The sequence below is a fragment of the Sinocyclocheilus rhinocerous genome, unplaced genomic scaffold (assembly GCF_001515625.1).
Source record: "Sinocyclocheilus rhinocerous isolate Xijiao unplaced genomic scaffold, SAMN03320098_v1.1 scaffold889, whole genome shotgun sequence".
Classification (NCBI taxonomy): domain Eukaryota; kingdom Metazoa; phylum Chordata; class Actinopteri; order Cypriniformes; family Cyprinidae; genus Sinocyclocheilus; species Sinocyclocheilus rhinocerous.
Window position 1 is genome coordinate 2,446,963 of NW_015638024.1, and position 19,303 is coordinate 2,466,265.

At 37.3% G+C, this 19,303-nt stretch overlaps 1 protein-coding gene across 1 annotated transcript; it reads left to right on the forward strand.

The window, feature by feature from the left end:
* The first annotated feature begins 435 nt into the window (after nucleotides 1-435).
* Nucleotides 436-18,156, forward strand: LOC107749509 (myosin heavy chain, cardiac muscle isoform-like). The gene is made up of 39 exons (XM_016564686.1): nucleotides 436-576; nucleotides 842-945; nucleotides 1,792-1,935; nucleotides 2,705-2,861; nucleotides 3,001-3,028; nucleotides 3,275-3,371; nucleotides 4,242-4,262; nucleotides 4,353-4,445; nucleotides 4,599-4,662; nucleotides 4,762-4,860; nucleotides 4,945-5,048; nucleotides 5,131-5,151; nucleotides 5,213-5,392; nucleotides 5,690-5,822; nucleotides 5,910-5,986; nucleotides 6,380-6,467; nucleotides 6,555-6,672; nucleotides 7,324-7,447; nucleotides 7,579-7,715; nucleotides 10,143-10,398; nucleotides 10,865-11,107; nucleotides 11,190-11,366; nucleotides 11,446-11,591; nucleotides 11,671-11,761; nucleotides 11,844-12,233; nucleotides 12,958-13,084; nucleotides 13,217-13,335; nucleotides 13,426-13,622; nucleotides 13,696-14,045; nucleotides 14,160-14,284; nucleotides 14,757-14,872; nucleotides 15,012-15,204; nucleotides 15,365-15,568; nucleotides 15,675-15,800; nucleotides 15,880-16,050; nucleotides 17,354-17,458; nucleotides 17,580-17,675; nucleotides 17,757-17,903; nucleotides 18,025-18,156. Exons 1-39 carry the CDS (start codon nucleotides 477-479, stop codon nucleotides 18,034-18,036), a joined length of 5,280 nt encoding a protein of 1,759 aa, XP_016420172.1. The 5' UTR covers nucleotides 436-476; the 3' UTR covers nucleotides 18,037-18,156.
* The last annotated feature ends 1,147 nt before the right edge of the window (nucleotides 18,157-19,303 follow it).

Here is a 19,303-nt window from a genome sequence, read left to right on the forward strand (position 1 = left end):
GGCGCTGGAGGAGGTGACACATGATAATTTCTGTGACTGTGACCTTGGAGGAGATGATAAAAGGAGTTTGGCCACTCCACCCATTCAGTCCGTGTTAAGGTCAGTTAGCACATTATGACTGGATACCTTAACTCATTTCATTTACTTGACCATTTGTTTATAATACTACAATAATGACATAAATCATAAAATGCCATCAAATTAGTATCTTAAAACTAAAATCTTATTTTCTGTCAATAATGAACTGCTTTGTTTTATATAATATACCTCGTGGAATATATATTTAATTTCTACATTGTAATAGTAATTATTCCTGCAATGTTTACAAGGTTATTTGTACTGATTTTTTGTCAACATAATATTATATTTTTTGTTTCTTTTTAATGATTTCATTTTAAGTGTAAACTAAAATATTTGTCTTCTTTTAAGGTACCTGGAAAGTTTTACCTTCAGTAAGTAAGGGAGCGGTGGACATCATGTCGAGACTGTTGGATATGAAGGAGTTTGGAGAAGCGGCTCCGTTTCTGCGCAAATCCGACCTGGAGCTGCTGGCAGCGCAAACTGTTGCGTTTGATGGTACTTGAAATACATTTTCAAGTGACTTCAACAAATGTTTTACGGCGGATACAAACACTTCAGTTCTCTTTGAAATACTTGCCATCTCGTTTACGCGGCGTCTTTTAGGTGTTCATAATTGCACGTTAGGTTCTTAACTTGTTAATGCTGATAAATTTAGCATAGATAAATTTGGCATTGAATGATTGGATTTATAACAATCAAACCAACGAAAAACTTTGTCGGAGACTGGATAATGATCAGTGACAGCCTCCCTTGTGCGCAGGAAAGAAACGCGCTTGGATACCAGATGAAAAGGACGAGTACATTGATGTGGAAATGAGGGAGATTGATGGTGACAAAGTCATCGTTGAGACCAAGGACGGGAAGGTAAGGCATTTGAGTTAAATTTAATTTATCATGTCAAAACAATTGACATCCGAATTTAATAATTAGTGGATGTGCCAAAACGGACTTTTGCTTCATTATTAATAGTGTTTCTGATTGGATTAGATCACAGTTAATGAAATTAAACTGTAATAATGATTACCACGATTGTGGTAATACATAAATATACCGACATGAAATATTGTTTTGAGTTTATACTATTTTACATGTAGATTAGCCTACTTTAACGTTTTTAAATAAGAAAAATAGCTCATTACAATGTAAAAGACGAAGACATTTAATTACAGGCCTTTAGTAGTAGCAGTATTAGGCTAATATTAATCTGCAATCCAAGTTGGACTAGTTGGACGATGGACTAGTTAACTATCATGTTGGTCTGCAATGTAGCCTAACTTGTCTTTCTCTAGGCCTATTTTAAGTTTTCATCATCCACTCTGTATCTTACCGGTTCGATGTTATTCTGATCAACGTTTTGGTTTTCTTCTAAGCTTCTAGCCATTTATTAACTTTTACCATGTTTACTGATATATTAAAAATAATAACTTCCACTGAGGCTATTTGTCATTTCAAGCGGTAGTAGTAACCGTTTTACTAACTATTTTTACGTGCGCTAGAATGAAAAGACAGGGACGGCGGAGTGGTATGAAAGTAGCGCCAGTTTGTTGACATGAACTGGTGATCCAGTTTAGCGGTCATTTAAAAATAAAAACATATTTGACAGCTCAGTGTGCGATTGACCAATCAGAACCAAATATTGCTTTTAATAATGGATCTTTTTTTCTGTCCCATGTTATCTGTAACCCTGCTTATTGCCTCTAAATCCTGCAGTGCTTAACTGTGAAGGAGGATGACATTCAACAGATGAACCCTCCCAAGTTTGACATGATAGAGGACATGGCCATGCTCACACACCTGAATGAAGCTTCAGTGCTCTATAATCTGCGGAGGCGCTACAGCAATTGGATGATCTATGTTGGTACCATCACATCACAGCTCAAAGCAAAGAAATGATCTGCCCTTTCTCACTAATCTTTGATGCCACAAATAACCTGACCAGAGCATTAAACATAGAGGGGCGGCACTATTCATAGGACTTTATGGTCACAGTAATGAATTTAACACTTGCCTTTGCCAAAGGACAAATACAAGTGAATTCCCTAGAGGCATGACCTTTATAAGTGCCACAGTCAAAAGTAGCCTACCTCATAAAGTCATCTCTGGGAAGTTATGTTTTCCTGAAGAGCTTTTAAACAGATCCTGTACATGGGAAAACTAAAATTTGGAAGTCCATATATATAAAAGAAAAGTTAATAGTAAAATTGGCATTTGAAATAGTCTCATTAGGAGATATAATAGCACACTCTTATGGCAGTGTGTAACTATTTTACGTTTTGGGCGAATTGGTGGATAATTCATATACATTTTTACAATCTCACACATATGTTTTTGTACAGTCTGCTTACAGCCCACTGATGGGTATGTTTGGTTTTCTTTTTTCTAAAAATCTTACACTTTTGGACAAATCAAATTGTATGAATTCATGCAAAATGCCACCTCATTAAAATAGTTATGTTTTCTCATGAGATCGGGATAAATATAAAAGTCACATGATGAGAAATAAAGTTACCTTTTTTTTTTCTCCTTTGAATAAGGTTGAAGACCTCTGGCCTAAAGAATTGTGCCATTTATCCTGACTATATACCATACCTGAGATTAATCTTGTCAAATCTTCTCACGGCAGACGTATTCTGGACTCTTCTGTGTGACCGTGAACCCATATAAATGGCTTCCCGTCTACACGGCCCCTGTAGTGGCTGCCTACAAAGGCAAACGCCGCTCCGAGGCTCCACCTCACATCTATTCCATCGCTGACAATGCCTACAATGACATGTTGCGCAGTAAGTATTAAATTAAAGAATTGCTTGTCTCTTCCCTGCCCTCTACAATAACTTCCAGGAGGGATCATTTCACACTTTAGCCATTTCAGAAAGGCCCTTTATGACCTGAAACAAATATGTTATTGTTAACCCCCCACAGATCGTGAGAATCAGTCCATGCTAATCACGTAAGTTTGGACATACCTGTGCACATTCTGTATTTTTGTGATGAGAGAGAGACATTTTCAGTGTAGGGAAAAAAAATTCGGCCACTGAGAATATAATTTTTTTTAGATTACACGTCCAACTTTTGATTTTTGTTTTAATAGAACATTTTGTTGCACTGTTTTTTCTAATGTTCTTTGCTGTGGTGCTTTTCTTTCTTTTTTGTTTTTCAAATGTCTTATCATTCAATCATTTCTTGATACTCATAGCGGAGAATCTGGTGCTGGCAAAACCGTAAACACGAAACGTGTAATTCAGTATTTTGCCATAGTAGCGGCTCTGGGTGAGGCACCGACTAAAAAAGGAGTAAGACACAAGCTCTCTCGGTTTCCCTCAAATCATCTCCCTCTTCTTTTTCAATCAGCTTTTTTTACCTCTCATGCTGGCAAGTGTTCGTCATTTTCATTTTGAAGTCGCTCCTCATCTAGGTGTCTGGCACATTTTTACAGTGACAGTACTACTATGTATTTTAACTTGTTTTTCTGTTATGGACAAGTTAACTGTTATGGACATCTAGACTGAGGTTTGACTATCCCTTCCATTTGCATATATCTTTTTGCTAATTTTCCCAAATGTTTCTTTGGGGTGAACCTGACTCCATGTGTCTTCTATAGCTTAACCCCAGCACATCATCTCCTGCATTTTTCTTCCTTGTTCTTGAAGTTTTTCTGTGAAACAAATTTGTGATTAACAATTAAACTTCCTTTTTTTTGTTTCAAGCAGGCCCAAACTCTTTCAGTTTCCATGATTTCAGTTTTTTGTCGCCATTGTTAAATCCATTATTCATGGAATTTTTTTTCTCTGATTATCATAGGGTGTGACTGTTAAATACTTTGTTGTATTTGATGTGAGCTAACAAAATTTTACCCCATTTTTTTCATTCTTAATCCATGTTCGTCTATGAATTAGCATTTTCAGTTATAATACAAATGATTTTTAATCAATATTTTAATGACACTGATTATTGACTAGCATAATATAATACTTTTTAAAATTTGTAATAAAAAATGGGTCATTTAAAATGTTACGTGCATTATATTGCATTCACATTAAGTAATCAGGCTGTTAAATATAGAATTAAATAATAACAATAGAATATAATATTAGCAGAAGCTGAGGAATATGTACTCTTTTATGAAACAACAATCTTTATTTGTTGTTGTTTTATGTTTTAAGGCCCCTGCCACTAAAACAGGGGTGAGTATATCTTCACACGAGGAGACATACTGCATAAACTGCAACAAATAAAGCTCAAAAACTCATCAATTATAAAATTACTTTTCTCAGGGGACTTTAGAGGACCAGATTATTGAAGCTAATCCTGCAATGGAGACTTTTGGAAATGCCAAGACATTGAGGAATGACAACTCATCCCGTTTTGTGAGTATTTGACACTATATAGACCAGCGTTGTAGTTTTTGAGTCTATTCCTCTTACATACACGTAAAGACCTGTTACCATGCTGTAAAATTTTAATTACTTCATGGCATAATTGCTATCAACCATGGTGTATTTCCTTAAATCCCTCTATAGGGTAAATTCATCAGGATCCATTTTGGACCAACAGGGAAACTGGCTTCTGCTGACATTGATATATGTAAGTAAATGGTTCAAAGAATGATGACGGCTTTCCAGTTCATGTCATTCCAAAATGTAAAACCTGACAGTGCAGAGATTTTAAAAATTATTTCTATAGATCTTCTGGAAAAATCCAGAGTGATATTTCAGCAACCTGGAGAGCGAAGTTACCACATCTACTACCAGATCATGTCACAAAAGAAGCCTGAACTTCTTGGTATGATAAATGCTACAATTACAAATCCAACAATATTGCCCTATTAGTAATAAAAAAAATCATAATTCTTTCTGTGGATTTCAGACATGCTCCTGGTCTCTTCAAACCCCTACGACTACCATTTTTGCTCCCAAGGAGTGACAACGGTGGAGAATATGGATGACGGGCAGGAGCTTATGGCTACTGATGTAAGCTGTAAAATCTCTCATCACCTACAGAGACCAGATGAAAAAAAGAATTACCTCCAAAATCATTTTTTCTCCCCTCCAGCATGCCATGGATATCCTTGGCAAGATCAAATACAGTAACAATTCAAAAATTAACAACTTCTGAGTTGTTTTCTCTTTGTTAGCCCTTAGGAATTATGTCCATCCTTGAAGAGGAGTGCATGTTCCCTAAAGCTACCAACAATAGCTTCAAGGCTAAGCTGTTTGACAATCACCTTGGCAAGACTGCAAATTTCCAAAAGCCAAGGCCTGACAAGAAGAGAAAGTATGAGGCTCATTTTGAGCTAGTGCACTATGCAGGAGTGGTGAGTTTGAACCAATAATATCAATAAGACTAAATTTAAAGGTCACTTAGGTAGCACTTGATATTACAACTATTTATGATGCACTTTAGATTATTCTTGGTGCTATTCTACTGAAAAACAACTTAAGCCAGCCAGTTTTAGCTGGTTTAAGCTGGTCTTCCAGTCTAGCAAGCTTAAAAGTGCCATCTCAAACCATGAAAACAGATCAGCCAGGCTGGGCTGGGGAACCAGTTTACCACCTTAGGTTGGTTTAAGCGGTTTTAATGTAGATATTGAATATTTTTATTTGAATTTCAGGTGCCATATAATATTATTGGTTGGTTAGACAAAAACAAAGACCCCCTGAATGAAACGGTGGTAGCTTGTTTCCAGAAATCAGCCAGCAAGCTTCTGGCTAGTCTGTATGAGAATTATGTTAGCTCTGACTCAGGTAAATATACCACACAGTCTGCCTAAAATATGCCACAATTCTCTTCAAAACCATAAAATACTTCTAAATACAACTTTTTCCTTTTAGCCTCTGACACAAAAACAGGCATCAAGGAAAAGAGGAAAAAGGCTGCTTCCTTCCAGACAGTGTCACAGCTACACAAGGTAGGAATTTAACCAAACTTTTCTGCTACTTAGTTAGTAACAGCAGAAACTGGTATCAAACAGAAATAATTATTCATGGTCATTAAAACAAAACTCTTCAGTACTGAGAGGGAGGCAGTTAAGACTTGCAGTGATGTTTAGAGAAATGACACATGAACATCACTTTAAGTCTGTGCTGGCTCCTGTTCTATCTGTGTTCACAAAGAGCATCAACAACTCAGGGTAAGTCTAGAAACACACCTGGCAATCTTTTGGAGAAGAACACTTTTGCATATGTTATGACTGAAGACATTTGCTTTGTGCATTGTAAATGTAAAGAACTGCTGTACAGCAGGAGTTTATGGCCATTTTGTCTCTTGATTGTGTGCTTGATTGTTTCTCCTCCAACTGCAGGAGAATCTCAACAAGTTGATGACAAACTTGCGGAGCACTCAACCCCATTTTGTACGCTGCATCATCCCCAATGAGACCAAAACACCAGGTGCTGTAACCACTGAACACTTCAACACATCTAAACCAACAGGATTATGATGAAATGTCTAACTTAAACATTTTCATCTATTTGCAGGAATCATGGACGCTTTCCAGGTGCTGCACCAGTTGCGCTGTAACGGAGTCCTGGAGGGCATTCGCATTTGCAGGAAGGGATTTCCTAACAGAATTCTTTATGCCGATTTCAAACAGCGGTGAGAAGAGCTACCGTTGTTGACACACCCTGTGTTCTCATTGAGAACATGAAAAATGAACTACAATAAAATCTTGGCACTTCTTTACTTTTAGTATAATTCCCAGGTGTGAACATGTTTTGATCATGTAATGATTTGCGGTTCACTAAAAAAATTGAGACTGAATTTTAAAGGCATCAACATGGTTAAAGGTGAACTGTGTTATTTCTGGGGTGCTAGTGCAAAAATAATAATTGTTTCCAAAAAGGTTTCCCAAATTTTCTCACCACCATTGGTGGGGCCAGAATTAGGATAACTGTTTAAACAAATTATTTCAGTTTGATTATTTGATTACATCTTTTTCTGAAATATTCTGAAAACAGAGCCACATGTGTCTACATCTTTTATGGGAATTAACATATGAATGACTGACTTACAGCAGTTTCGTCAAAATAAACATTTGAAGTATTTTAACATAATACAATTGCTTACTTCACCTTCAACCTTCAGTGGCTTGTGAGAAGTCAGCCAGTTGATAAATAGTACAAATTTCTGTACATTAGTTAAACCCGGAAGAACAGTGAACATGTTTGCAATACAGCTTAGATGATAAGAATAAAAACAGTGAATAAGAATAAACTATGAAGATGTGTATATTCCTCCTTTTCAAAGGTATCGCATTCTGAATCCTCATGCTATCCCTGATGACAAGTTTGTGGACAGCAGGAAGGCTGCAGAGAAACTTCTGGCTTCACTGGATATCGACCATAATCAGTATAGATTTGGACATACTAAGGCAAGTCAGACTTCAGACAGTAAAAGTGTTTGTTGCTTTGAGCCTCAAGCAATGGGACATCAATCACAGGTTTAACTCTGTACACAAGACAAAATGGGCTAAATCAACCCATCTGTGTCTCTGCATTACAGGTGTTCTTTAAAGCTGGCCTGCTGGGACACCTGGAGGAGATGAGGGACGAGCGTCTGGCTAAAGTTCTCACTCTATTGCAAGCCGCCAGCCGTGGCAAGATCATGAGGATGGAGCTGAAGAAGATGATGGAGAGGAAGTAATACATGATTCTATGCAAAAAATGTTTCTAAGATTAAAATACAGTGGCCCCTAAACATATTTGGACATTTAAGTCAAACATAAAAATCACTGAAAGTAACTGCATTAGATAACAACTTTTCCAACCATGTTCCACTCATTTTAAAGAACGATATAAAAAAAGTATTTTAGTTAGTGGAGTTAATGGAATAAAGTAAGTGCAATATCCACAAAAAAAATCACTTTGATACTTAAGTGTGGTTTAAGTGGCAAAATACATTTTGGGACCACTATATATAGATTTAGAGATTTTTCTGAATATAAAATATGAAGTAAAATATGAAGATACATATTCAGCCTTAAGGTACAGTAACAGCAAAATTTCACGGGCAAAAAAGGACTGAAGCACATCTCACACAGACACCACTTTCAAACCAAGCATCTTTCTGTTGGTCAGTGCAACAGATTTGCATGACCAACTTGAACCCGATGCGAAATCTGCATGGGGAAATTTTTCGCCCTCCCACAAAATTCCTGATCATGCAGATTCCTATTGAAATTGCACGATTTTGACCATGAAAATTCACCAAACAACCGTAAATGCGAACGCAACTTTACACTATTATCAGCTCTCCCCTGGTTCCAATCCACTTGTATGGAGAAAAAAGGCTTCCATATGCTTATATTCTTCATATTCTTAATCTGATGCCTTCCCACACAAATATTCACAAACTATACTGATATCCAACAGGTTCACTCCTAATAAAGCTGTTTTCACATGATATCTCTCAACCCTCAACATGAGAGGTATTTTGGGGCCATGTGGATGGAGTGTGTGAGGCGTGTGTCTTCAGACATGCATTTGTCCATGTGTGCATGTGAGACCCTTCATATGCTCCGACACTCTCTATAAAACGTGAGGTTCTCCATGCCCATATCCATGACCTCCACCCTTCCCCTTATTAGACAATGCAGATGGTGTCCTTAAAGCCCAGAAGCCCAGAGGGTCACATGGCAGCTGCTCACCCCACTCCCCACTAAAAATACAGGCCAGCTCCCTGCTCAAAGGCCTGTTTTGCCAAGGCGCCTGTGCCTCTAAAGGACCACATTGAAAGCATATCTGCAGACTGGCAAAGGATTAAAGCCGCTGGTCCACAGAAGGCCTCGGTTTCTAAATAAATATTAAACACTTCAACTTTTGGGTGGCCAGGAGCACAGATGCATGGCTATTTGATCAGACCGAATTCTCTGCCGTCATCCGCTAACATATAACCACAATACTGTGAAAGCAAGTGCATGACATCTGAAAGTTGACCCAGTAATAAACTAAAATGGGCCTCGTTTCATGCATTCATGGACCTAAGCCAGTGGGTCATATGGGGGTGACACAGTCTCCACATGATCAGTGTCGTTGTTGTTAACTCAAACTATTAAAATAGTTTTCACTAACTGAAATAAAGCTCAAAAAACAACAAATAAAATATAAATATTACAACATTAGCAAAATTGGCTTGGCAAATAACCGAATTAAAAATAAGTTTTAGTTGAAGTACTAAATTTACTAAAAGCACATAAAATACATAGTAAAACTTTAAATTAAAATGAAAACTGAAAATATAAAAATAAACATTAATTCAAAATATTAAAAAAATACTATAATAGTATAAAAATAATACTAAAACAACACTGATGCATTTTTCGTTTGTGGGTTCATGTGGTTAACACAATGATTTATAGTTCAAGTGGAATAATTATTTGTGTTACAATAACAAAGAATGAGAAACTGCAACTCTAAAACTAAAATGGAGGAGGACTGTACCAGAGACAGTGCACACCAACCACCTGCAGGGAACTAAATAGGTAAAATAGTCCCACTCAATATGGCGGCTGTAGGAATGGAAGCCCGGCCTTTCGGTTTAAAGAGCCAATCACATGATGTAATTGGACCATCCTGAAAAATACAGCATTTTAGCATTATTTGAGATCAAGAAACAAAAATGTAAAACTTAACACCAATAGTTTTCGATCTTGCCCCATTCAAGTGTATAGGAGGGTGAGCGTGATTTCACCAAGTACATGTTCCTGGATCAACATCCTTGTTGATCCTGGAACAACATTCCAATCAACCAATCAGAATTGAGAGATAACTTTTCAGGAAATATCTGTTTTAGGCTTACAATTAGGGTTCGGTGCTTCTACACCCTTGTTAATCAGCTATCATTTCCCACTGATTTTAGGAATAATTTATGGGTAGGGTTAGGGATTGGGTTAAGTCTATATTTTTGGACAATAATGTTGATCCAGGATCGTCAAAAGATGTTGATCCAGGAACATGTCTTACTTGGCAAAATCACGGCGTAGGAGCTATACTTGTATCACCAAGATGGCCACCAAGTGGACTGACATGCCTTAAAGAGATTGATTATACCTGCATCTTGTTATTTAGGGAGGCTCTGATGATCATTCAGTGGAATATCCGGGCATTCAACATTGTGAAGAACTGGCCATGGATGAAACTCTTCTTCAAAATCAAGCCCCTGCTGAGGAGCGCGGCCACGGAAAAAGAGCTGGCCGCTCTAAAAGAGGAGTTCCTGAAGCTAAAGGAGGCACTAGAGAAATCAGAGTCCAAGCGTAAGGAACTGGAAGAGAAACAGGTCAGCCTGATCCAACAGAAGAATGACCTTTCCCTGCAGCTTCAGGCAGTGAGTATCAATGGCAAATGTACTGTTTGCTCATAAAGGCCACAAAAAAGCTATGGTGGCCACAGAACTACTCATTATTGAATTTTCACATTTTATTGTATTACAGCAGGACATTTTGTTATTCCTCACCAAAAGTACAAAGTTTTCTGCAATGGCATAGCAAAAAGACTAAAGTGCAGGAGAAATTTATACAAAAAATAAATAAAAAAAATGGCTGAATGCATAAAAGTATAAAATTACCATTCTTCTCCAAGTCACTAATTTTGACATGATCTAGGATATAAATGATCTTTTTAGGTTTAAGGGAAAGAAATTGCTGAAATGGATCTACAATTTTTAATGCCAATTTTTAAGGGTTTTAATGTAATTACCCAATAAATTGTGAAATTAAAATAAAAATACAAATTAATTCTATATATTCAAATGTTAAAATGCTTGAATTTACTTTCTAACCGCTGCTCTACAGGAGCAGGATAACCTGGCAGATGCAGAGGACCGTTGTGACCTGCTCATCAAGACCAAGATTCAACTTGAAGCCAAAGTGAAGGAGATGACCGAACGCCTGGAAGACGAAGAGGAGATGAATGCTACCGTTCTTGCAAAAAAACGCAAGCTGGAGGATGAGTGCGCTGAGCTGAAAAAGGACATTGATGATCTGGAGATAACCTTGGCCAAGGAGGAGAAGGAGAAGCATGCCACTGAAAACAAGGTTAGAAAAGAAAAATGAAGCTCAAGCTTTGTTGTTGAGCCACCGTGAAGTCTGTTAAACTAATTAAAGTCCCTTTTCATAGGTGAAAAATCTGATAGAAGAGATGGCAGCTTTGGATGAAACTATTCTGAAGCTCACTAAAGAGAAGAAGGCCTTACAGGAGAGTCACCAGCAGACGTTGGATGACTTGCAGACAGAGGAAGACAAAGTCAACACTCTGACTAAGGCCAAAGCCAAGCTGGAGCAGCAAGTAGATGATGTAAGTTGAATAAATGTTAACTGGACCAAACAGATCAAGAATAAATCAGAAATCAATACACTATAATCCCATGTTTTAGTTGGAGGGGTCCTTGGAACAGGAGAAGAAATTGCGAATGGACCTGGAACGGGCCAAACGCAAGCTGGAGGGCGATCTGAAGCTGGCCATGGAGTCTGTCATGGACCTTGAAAATGACAAGCAGCAATTAGAGGAAAAGCTAAAGAAGTAAGAAATTATCACATGACAGGATGCTGTAAAATATATAAATTCTGTTCTTAAATTGTCTGTTGTTTTTTTTTTGTAGGAAAGATTTTGAAATGAACCAGATCAGTTCGAAAATCGAAGATGAGCAAGCGCTAATCATCCAGCTTCAAAAGAAGATCAAGGAATTGCAGGCGAGTTAAACTGGACCGTTTGATCTCCAAGTTTATGTCTCTATCAGAACATATTTTCATTCATTCTTTCATTGTGTTTAAGGCTCGTATTGAGGAGCTCGAAGAGGAACTGGAAGCAGAGCGTTCCACCCGAGCGAAGATGGAGAAACAGCGATGCGATGCATCCAAAGAGCTTGAAGAGCTCAGCGAGCGTCTCGAGGAAGCCGGAGGTACCACTTCAGCCCAAACTGAGATGAATAAGAAACGGGAGGCAGATTTTCTAAAACTGCGTCGTGACCTTGAGGAGGCCATATTGCACCACGAGGCTATGACTGCCGCACTGCGCAAAAAGCATGCAGACAGTGTGGCTGAACTGAGTGAGCAAATTGACAGCCTTCAGCGGGTCAAACAGAAGTTGGAGAAGGAGAGAAGTGAAGCCAAGATGGAGGCAGATGACCTCACCTCCAATTTAGAGCAGCTGGCAAAGAGCAAGGTGGAAAATATGATCATGTCGCACCACATTCTGATCTAATTTAACAAGCATTAATTTAGCGTTGACTTTAACACTGAAAAATCAAGGGCTGATTTCAGTTGAGATCAGGTTTAAATCTTTATAGTTGATAGGTGAAGTTAGCATGCTCTTAGTTTGTATATTATTATATTTTATTTATCAATGCTTTTATTAATGTATCTTAATGTTAATTTTTAAATATACTCCAACATTTTTGCAATTCAAGTTGTACAAACTAACATCAGTGAATCTATTATGAACAAACATGAATGAACAAAAAGCAATAGTATATCTATGAATTAACATAAGCCTTTTTACCCATTTCAGACTGAACTTTAGGCACAGTCATAAAAAAGATATCCTGACACTATATTCCATACACACCACTGTGCATCGTAAAATAACCAGACAGCCTTAATAAAATTCACTGAATTGAATCAATCAGCAGTTACTGAATCAAAATTCCATTCACTTACTTAACTGCAAGTTATATTATCAGTGAAAACATGAAAAACGTTTTGTCTCAAAACAACATGGCTTTCCATAAAATGTGTTGGTAAAGATACACAAATTGTTATTATTATTTTTTGTCATTTCATAAAGGAATATTCATATATATATGGTAGGAAACACATAATGTAATTATTTTTGATTTGCTACACATACACACACATATAATTTTATTAATTATATGAAAATATTACAGGCTGCCATTGAGAAAACGTGTCGCGTCTATGAGGACCAGATGAATGAGTCAAAAGCCAGAGTGGAGGAGCTCCAAAGGCAGCTCAGTGACACCAACACACAGCGAGCCCGGGCTCAGGCTGAGAGCGGTATACAAACAAACTATCTACTAAACAAATTCAAACTTAACATGAACGACTGAGACATTTATGCATTAGTTTGAGACATCTAATTTCCTTAATAACCGTTAGACATTTTAACATAATTTTTCCATACTACAGCTGAACTGGGCAGAAAGCTGGAGGAGCGTGAAGCTCTGGTGTCTCAACTGCAGCGCATCAAGAACTCCCTCAGCCAAAACACTGAGGAGCTCAAGAAACAGCTAGATGAAGAAACCAAAGTAAGAAAACAATTTTCCTCACTGCTCAACATATTTTGGCTTTTGTGTGGAACAAATTTGTACTTTTGATTTGTCTTTTGCTCCTTTCAGTCAAAGAATGCCTTGGCTCATGCCCTGCAATCATCCAGGCATGACTGTGATCTGCTGAGGGAGCAGTATGATGAAGAGCAAGAGGGCAAATCTGAGCTGCAGCGTGCACTGTCCAAGGCCAATGCTGAAGTCGCCCAATGGAGGGCCAAGTATGAGACAGACGCCATACAGAAGACAGAGGAACTCGAGGAAGCAAAGTGAGTGTGTGGACTAGACATCATGCCTGGCTTCATTCTAAATCCGAATCATAAAATTTCACACATTTGACAGGAAGAAGTTGGCCGCCCGCCTCCAAGAGGCTGAGGAACAAGTCGAGGCGTCAAACGCAAAGTGCTCCTCCCTAGAAAAGACCAAACATCGGCTGCAGTCAGAGATTGAGGATCTCGTAGTAGATCTGGAGCGCTCTAATGCAGCCGTCGCTGCCCTGGATAAGAAGCAGAGGCAATTTGACAAGATTTTGGCCGAATGGAGGCAGAAGTATGAGGAGTGTCAGTCTGAGCTGGAGTCCTCACAGAAAGAGTCTCGTAATCTGAGCACAGAGCTGTTTAAACTCAAGAACTCTTATGAGGAGGCTCTGGACCATCTGGAGAGCATCAAACGGGAGAATAAAAATCTACAGGGTATATGTTTTGAACTTTATGGATTTTGAATAGAGAAAAAAACTCTAATATCATAATAACATATATCGTCAGTCACAAAATGTGACTTATCAACACCTTTCATGTTTCTAACAGAGGAGATTTCTGACCTGAGTGACCAAATAAGCCAGGGCAGCAAGACCATTCATGAGCTTGAGAAGATCAAGAAAGGTTTAGATCTGGAGAAGACTGAAACTCAAGCTGCTCTGCAGGAAGCTGAAGTATGAATTTTCTTTGTGTCTAAAACCAGAAATGAAAACCTGAGTCACATTTACATTACGCCAAAAGATATACTTGCGTATTGACTTAAATGTGTTATTAATGTCAAAAGGAGAAATATTTTCCATGATTATTACTGTGACATTTAAAAAAAATAGAGTGGTACATTTCCTGTTGGGTCTTTTTTAGGTAAGGTTACATAGTGTATGTATTAAAGAAAAAAAATGGTTTGATTCAAGTAAAACCTCAAATACTTTCTTTTAGATAATGAATTAATGATAAATTAGATCCCTGGAAATAATAAATGTGTATCTTTTTGTTTGGTCATTTAGTGTTTTTTCCCTGGAAATAGTACATGAAAAAATAAATGAAATTAATTTTCCTGCAAAAAGGTTTATAAAACTAGCCCAAAGTATTGAGAATATCACACCAAAACAGATGAAAAGATACTACTCATACCTTTTTTTGTGTCAGGGAACTCTGGAGCATGAGGAGAGTAAGACTCTACGTATACAGCTGGAGCTCAATCAGATCAAAGCAGACATTGACAGGAAGCTGGCTGAGAAAGATGAGGAAATCGACAATCTCCGGTCAGTTCTACTTAATGAGAGAATCATGACTACTGATGAAGACTGATTATTGAACCATTATTTTCCATTACTCCATTTCATTATACAACCATATAATACAAGACTTCCTAACTTATTTACCAACCTTTAACTTCTCTAGCCGTAACCATCAGCGTACCATAGAGTCCATGCAAGCCACCCTGGATGCAGAAGCAAAATCCCGCAATGAAGCCATCAGGGTGAAGAAGAAGATGGAGGGCGACCTGAATGAAATGGAGGTTCAGCTGAACCATGCAAATCGCTTGGCCTTGGAGTCCCAAAAAATGGTCCGCAACCTGCAGACACAGACTAAGGTAAATCCAAATGTTACTTTTATTATAACAAGCATATTTCAAGTATTGCATCACAATTGTGGGAAATAAAAAACAGGTTTGGAGAATTTTCATATTACGATGTACACAAAATTACCTGAGCAATGAGTCACCAACTCAAACTAACTTATAAATTATAAAGGATCTTCAGATAGAGCTGGATGAGACCACTCACCAGAATGAAGAACTGAAAGAACAGGTTGCAGTTACTGACCGCAGGAACAACCTCCTGACTGCTGAGATGGAAGAACTGAGAAGCCAACTGGAGCAGTGTGACCGTGCCCGCAAACTGGCCGAGTATGAGCTCCTGGAAACCACGGAGAGGGTCAACCTACTGCATTCCCAGGTAATGGCCAGATGTTCCATGATCAAACTTTGCAGAAGGCAGCTCTTCCGAGCATTGATGACAAATAATACACTGTAATTTTCCATAATTCTTTCTTCCCCTCCAGAACACATCACTGCTCAATCAAAAGAAAAAGCTGGAGAGTGATATCTCCACGTTGTCTAGTGAGGTGGATGATGCAGTGCAGGAGTGCCGAAATGCAGAAGAAAAAGCCAAAAAGGCAATCACTGATGTGAGTTTCTTGCATAGAGAGGATGTTTTTTGCTAAATGCTGTGTATAGGAAATCTAATATGATACTTTCAACATGCAGGCTGCCATGATGGCAGAGGAGCTGAAGAAAGAGCAGGACACCAGCGCTCACCTGGAACGTATGAAGAAGAACATGGAGCAGACCATCAAAGATCTGCAGATGCGTCTGGATGAGGCTGAGCAGATCGCTCTAAAAGGAGGCAAGAAGCAAATCCAGAAACTGGAAAGCAGGGTATGCAGGATGACTTTTGTAATATATATAACATAAGTAAATAAAATAATGCTGCTTGAAAAACCTGACTGAATTTGGCGATGCCAAAAATCCTCAATTGCATTTTGCCCGTGTCGATTAACCGGCAAAATACCGGAAGTGGCGCCTTCCACGGATTAGAATCAGTGAAAAGCATTATTAGACCATTTTGTAAGGCTGCACGAAATATTAAAACCATTTATAAATCATAATAAAAAGCACAATGCTATTGATAATTCACTGTGATTCAGTTAAATAAATATATGCGCTGCGAGTTTAGTAGGTTACGGCTCTGTTCACAATAAATGCTGCTCCACACAAACAGTTATTATTTACATGCGCCGACCGTCTCAAACTCCATCTTTGCATATGCTTTGAATCTGAGTTGCTTATAACATCTGGGAACAATGTGCACCGTTCTATCAGATTTATAAGGGAAATCATTTATAAACCTATGCCAACACAGGAGAATACATCATTATCTTTCTAAATATGCTAACTGTTCATCGCGACTTCAAAATAAAAGTTTAAACCCTCGCTCAGAGTTTGCATGTTTTGAAGTCCACATGTTCTTGTTAAAAAAAAAATGACAGTGGATGTAGCATTTCTATCATAAAGAAGTAGCCAAATATTAAAGATCTAGTGGATATTTGAAATTAATGTTTTTAGTCAATATTAAACAAGGATTAGATCGCGCTATAAAGTGTAAAAACAATCGTCAGGCCGTTGATGCCCTCAGTCCCTGTTGAAAAAACCAGCATATGCTGGTTAGGTATGTTTTGAAGCTGGGATGCTGGTTTGAGCTGGTTTAAGTTGGTCCTTTGCTGGTTTATGCTGGTCCTTGCATATGCTGGGTTTTTCAACAGGGTAGGCATTTGATATAATACATAAGGTACATAAGTTATGATTACAGTGGGTATAGAAAATAATCACCCCCTTTAAAATAATCAAATTTTGTTGCTTTGCAGCCTGAAATGAAGACGGACACAGTTTTTGTTTTATCCAGCTGTATTTACTCAATGCAACTTATAACATCCAGCTGAAAGATATAAAACCATATGATTACTTGCATTTGATATTTTATTTGAACAAATTATTACTGATATTGCTATCTGTATTTTAAGTCATTTTAAAGTCTATTGTTTGCTTAGGTCTATTTTAAAACCACAAAAAAAAAAAAAAAAGATTTAAAAAAAAAAAATCCGTTATCCGACCGATTACTCGATTACCAAAATAATCATTAGTGACAGCCGTAAAGTGAACTTTTAACTTTGCTTTTCTTAAGGTGAGAGACCTGGAAAACGAGCTGGAATCTGAGCAGAAAAAAAGCAATGAATTCCAGAAGGGAGTTCGCAAATTTGAGCGAAGGATCAAGGAGCTCACCTACCAGGTAAAAAGTCCATCAGAGAGATGCACAAATAGTTTAGATTGTACTTTGAGGTTGCTTCAATAGCTCGAGCTGCACTATTCTGGAAGAATGAAGCCTGTGGCACCACCTGCTGTTTCTGCAGACTGAGGAGGACAGGAAGAACATGGCTCGCCTACAGGAGCTCATAGACAAGCTGCAGGCCAAAGTTAAGACCTACAAGAGACAAGCAGAGGAGGCGGTGAGTTTACAAATAAACCTTAACGTGCTACACCTCATGTATACTTAACATCACTGATGGTTCCTGCATATTATATTGTAGGAGGAACAAGCTAATACCAACTTGACCAAGTACAAGAAGATTCAGCATGAGCTGGATGATGCTGAGGAACGAGCCGAGATTGCGGAGTCTCAAGTGAATAAACTACGTACCCGGACCAGAGACCCGGGTAGCAAGGCTAGTCCTAAGGCATGTAGCTTAAGTCTTGAATATTGCATTTAAACTCCTTGGACTACATTCATTTTTTGTATTTTACATTAACACTATAATGACTAAACTTATTAATCAGCTTTGTGTTTACCCATTTTAGCTTGCAGAGTGAAGAGGAAAGCCCTCTCATATATGATCACAGCCCACAGCTGCAAGTTTTGTGTGACAGTGAAATAAACGTATGCCTAAAGCTATGAGTAAGATTTTAAAAAATTACTCTTTTATATTTATTTAGACCATTTAAATCTGTATTTCATATTGTCTTTATTTTAGGACTGTCAAATCAATTAATCATGATTAATCACATCCACAATAAAAGTTTGTGTTTACATAATATACGTGTACTGTATATATTTATATATAATCACACACGTATATAAGATGAAAGAGTTACGTGTATATATATATATATACATATATGATTTATATTCTAAATAAATATTACATATATTTCTTAAATATATACATGTATGTGTGTGTATTTATATATACATATAAATACACACATATATTTTGAAATAGATAGATAGATAGACCTAACTTGTTTATCATATTGAAAATCTTATACCATATTGATATAAAAATGAAATGAAAAAGAAAATCTATTACATTTCTTGTTATTAACATAATGATGTGCACTAAACAATACATTACGTCAAGGTTTCCCAAACTGGGGCTTGTGAATGAACTGCAGGGGTTTCGCGAGTTTAATGAAAAGCTAATAATTAAATCATAAAAATGTCAAATTAAAATAAATATTTTTAAAATAACAATCAAAATAAAACACAAAAAAATTAAGATAATTTGTTTAGCCGCATGTCATGTGACCATTAACCAACGTCATATCAACCAATGTATTACTTATTAACTTATTACCTTAAAATCTCAGGGGGGACTTCAAATAAATATATTAGGTGAAAGAGATTCAGCTGACAAAAAAAAAGTTTGGGAATGCCTGCATTACATGTCAATAAGAAATAACGTGAATTTGTGCATTTGAATGTGTTTGAAAGACAAAAGCTTTCCAAAGACAGTAATACATGGTTAAAAAAAAACACTGAGTGATAATTCAAATAAAAATTCATGTGTTCATCAGTAGTTGATGCAATGATGAAATGTTGAGAAAACACTTCTTAAAATTAAAATGATTTTTGTTAAATCCTGTGTGGCAAAATGCTGTGTGGCTTCTCAATTATCTGTGTAATAACAGCCACCTGACCAGTGACTGGTCTTTGTGTGAATGTCCACAAAACTGGAAGACTTTCTGAATGTATAAGCGGTAGGCAATTTTAGAAAGGAACATTTAAGATGAAAAAGAGGAATTGTAAATAATTGTGATTGTGTAAATAATATGTGATCATGTAATCCTTAAAGTAACT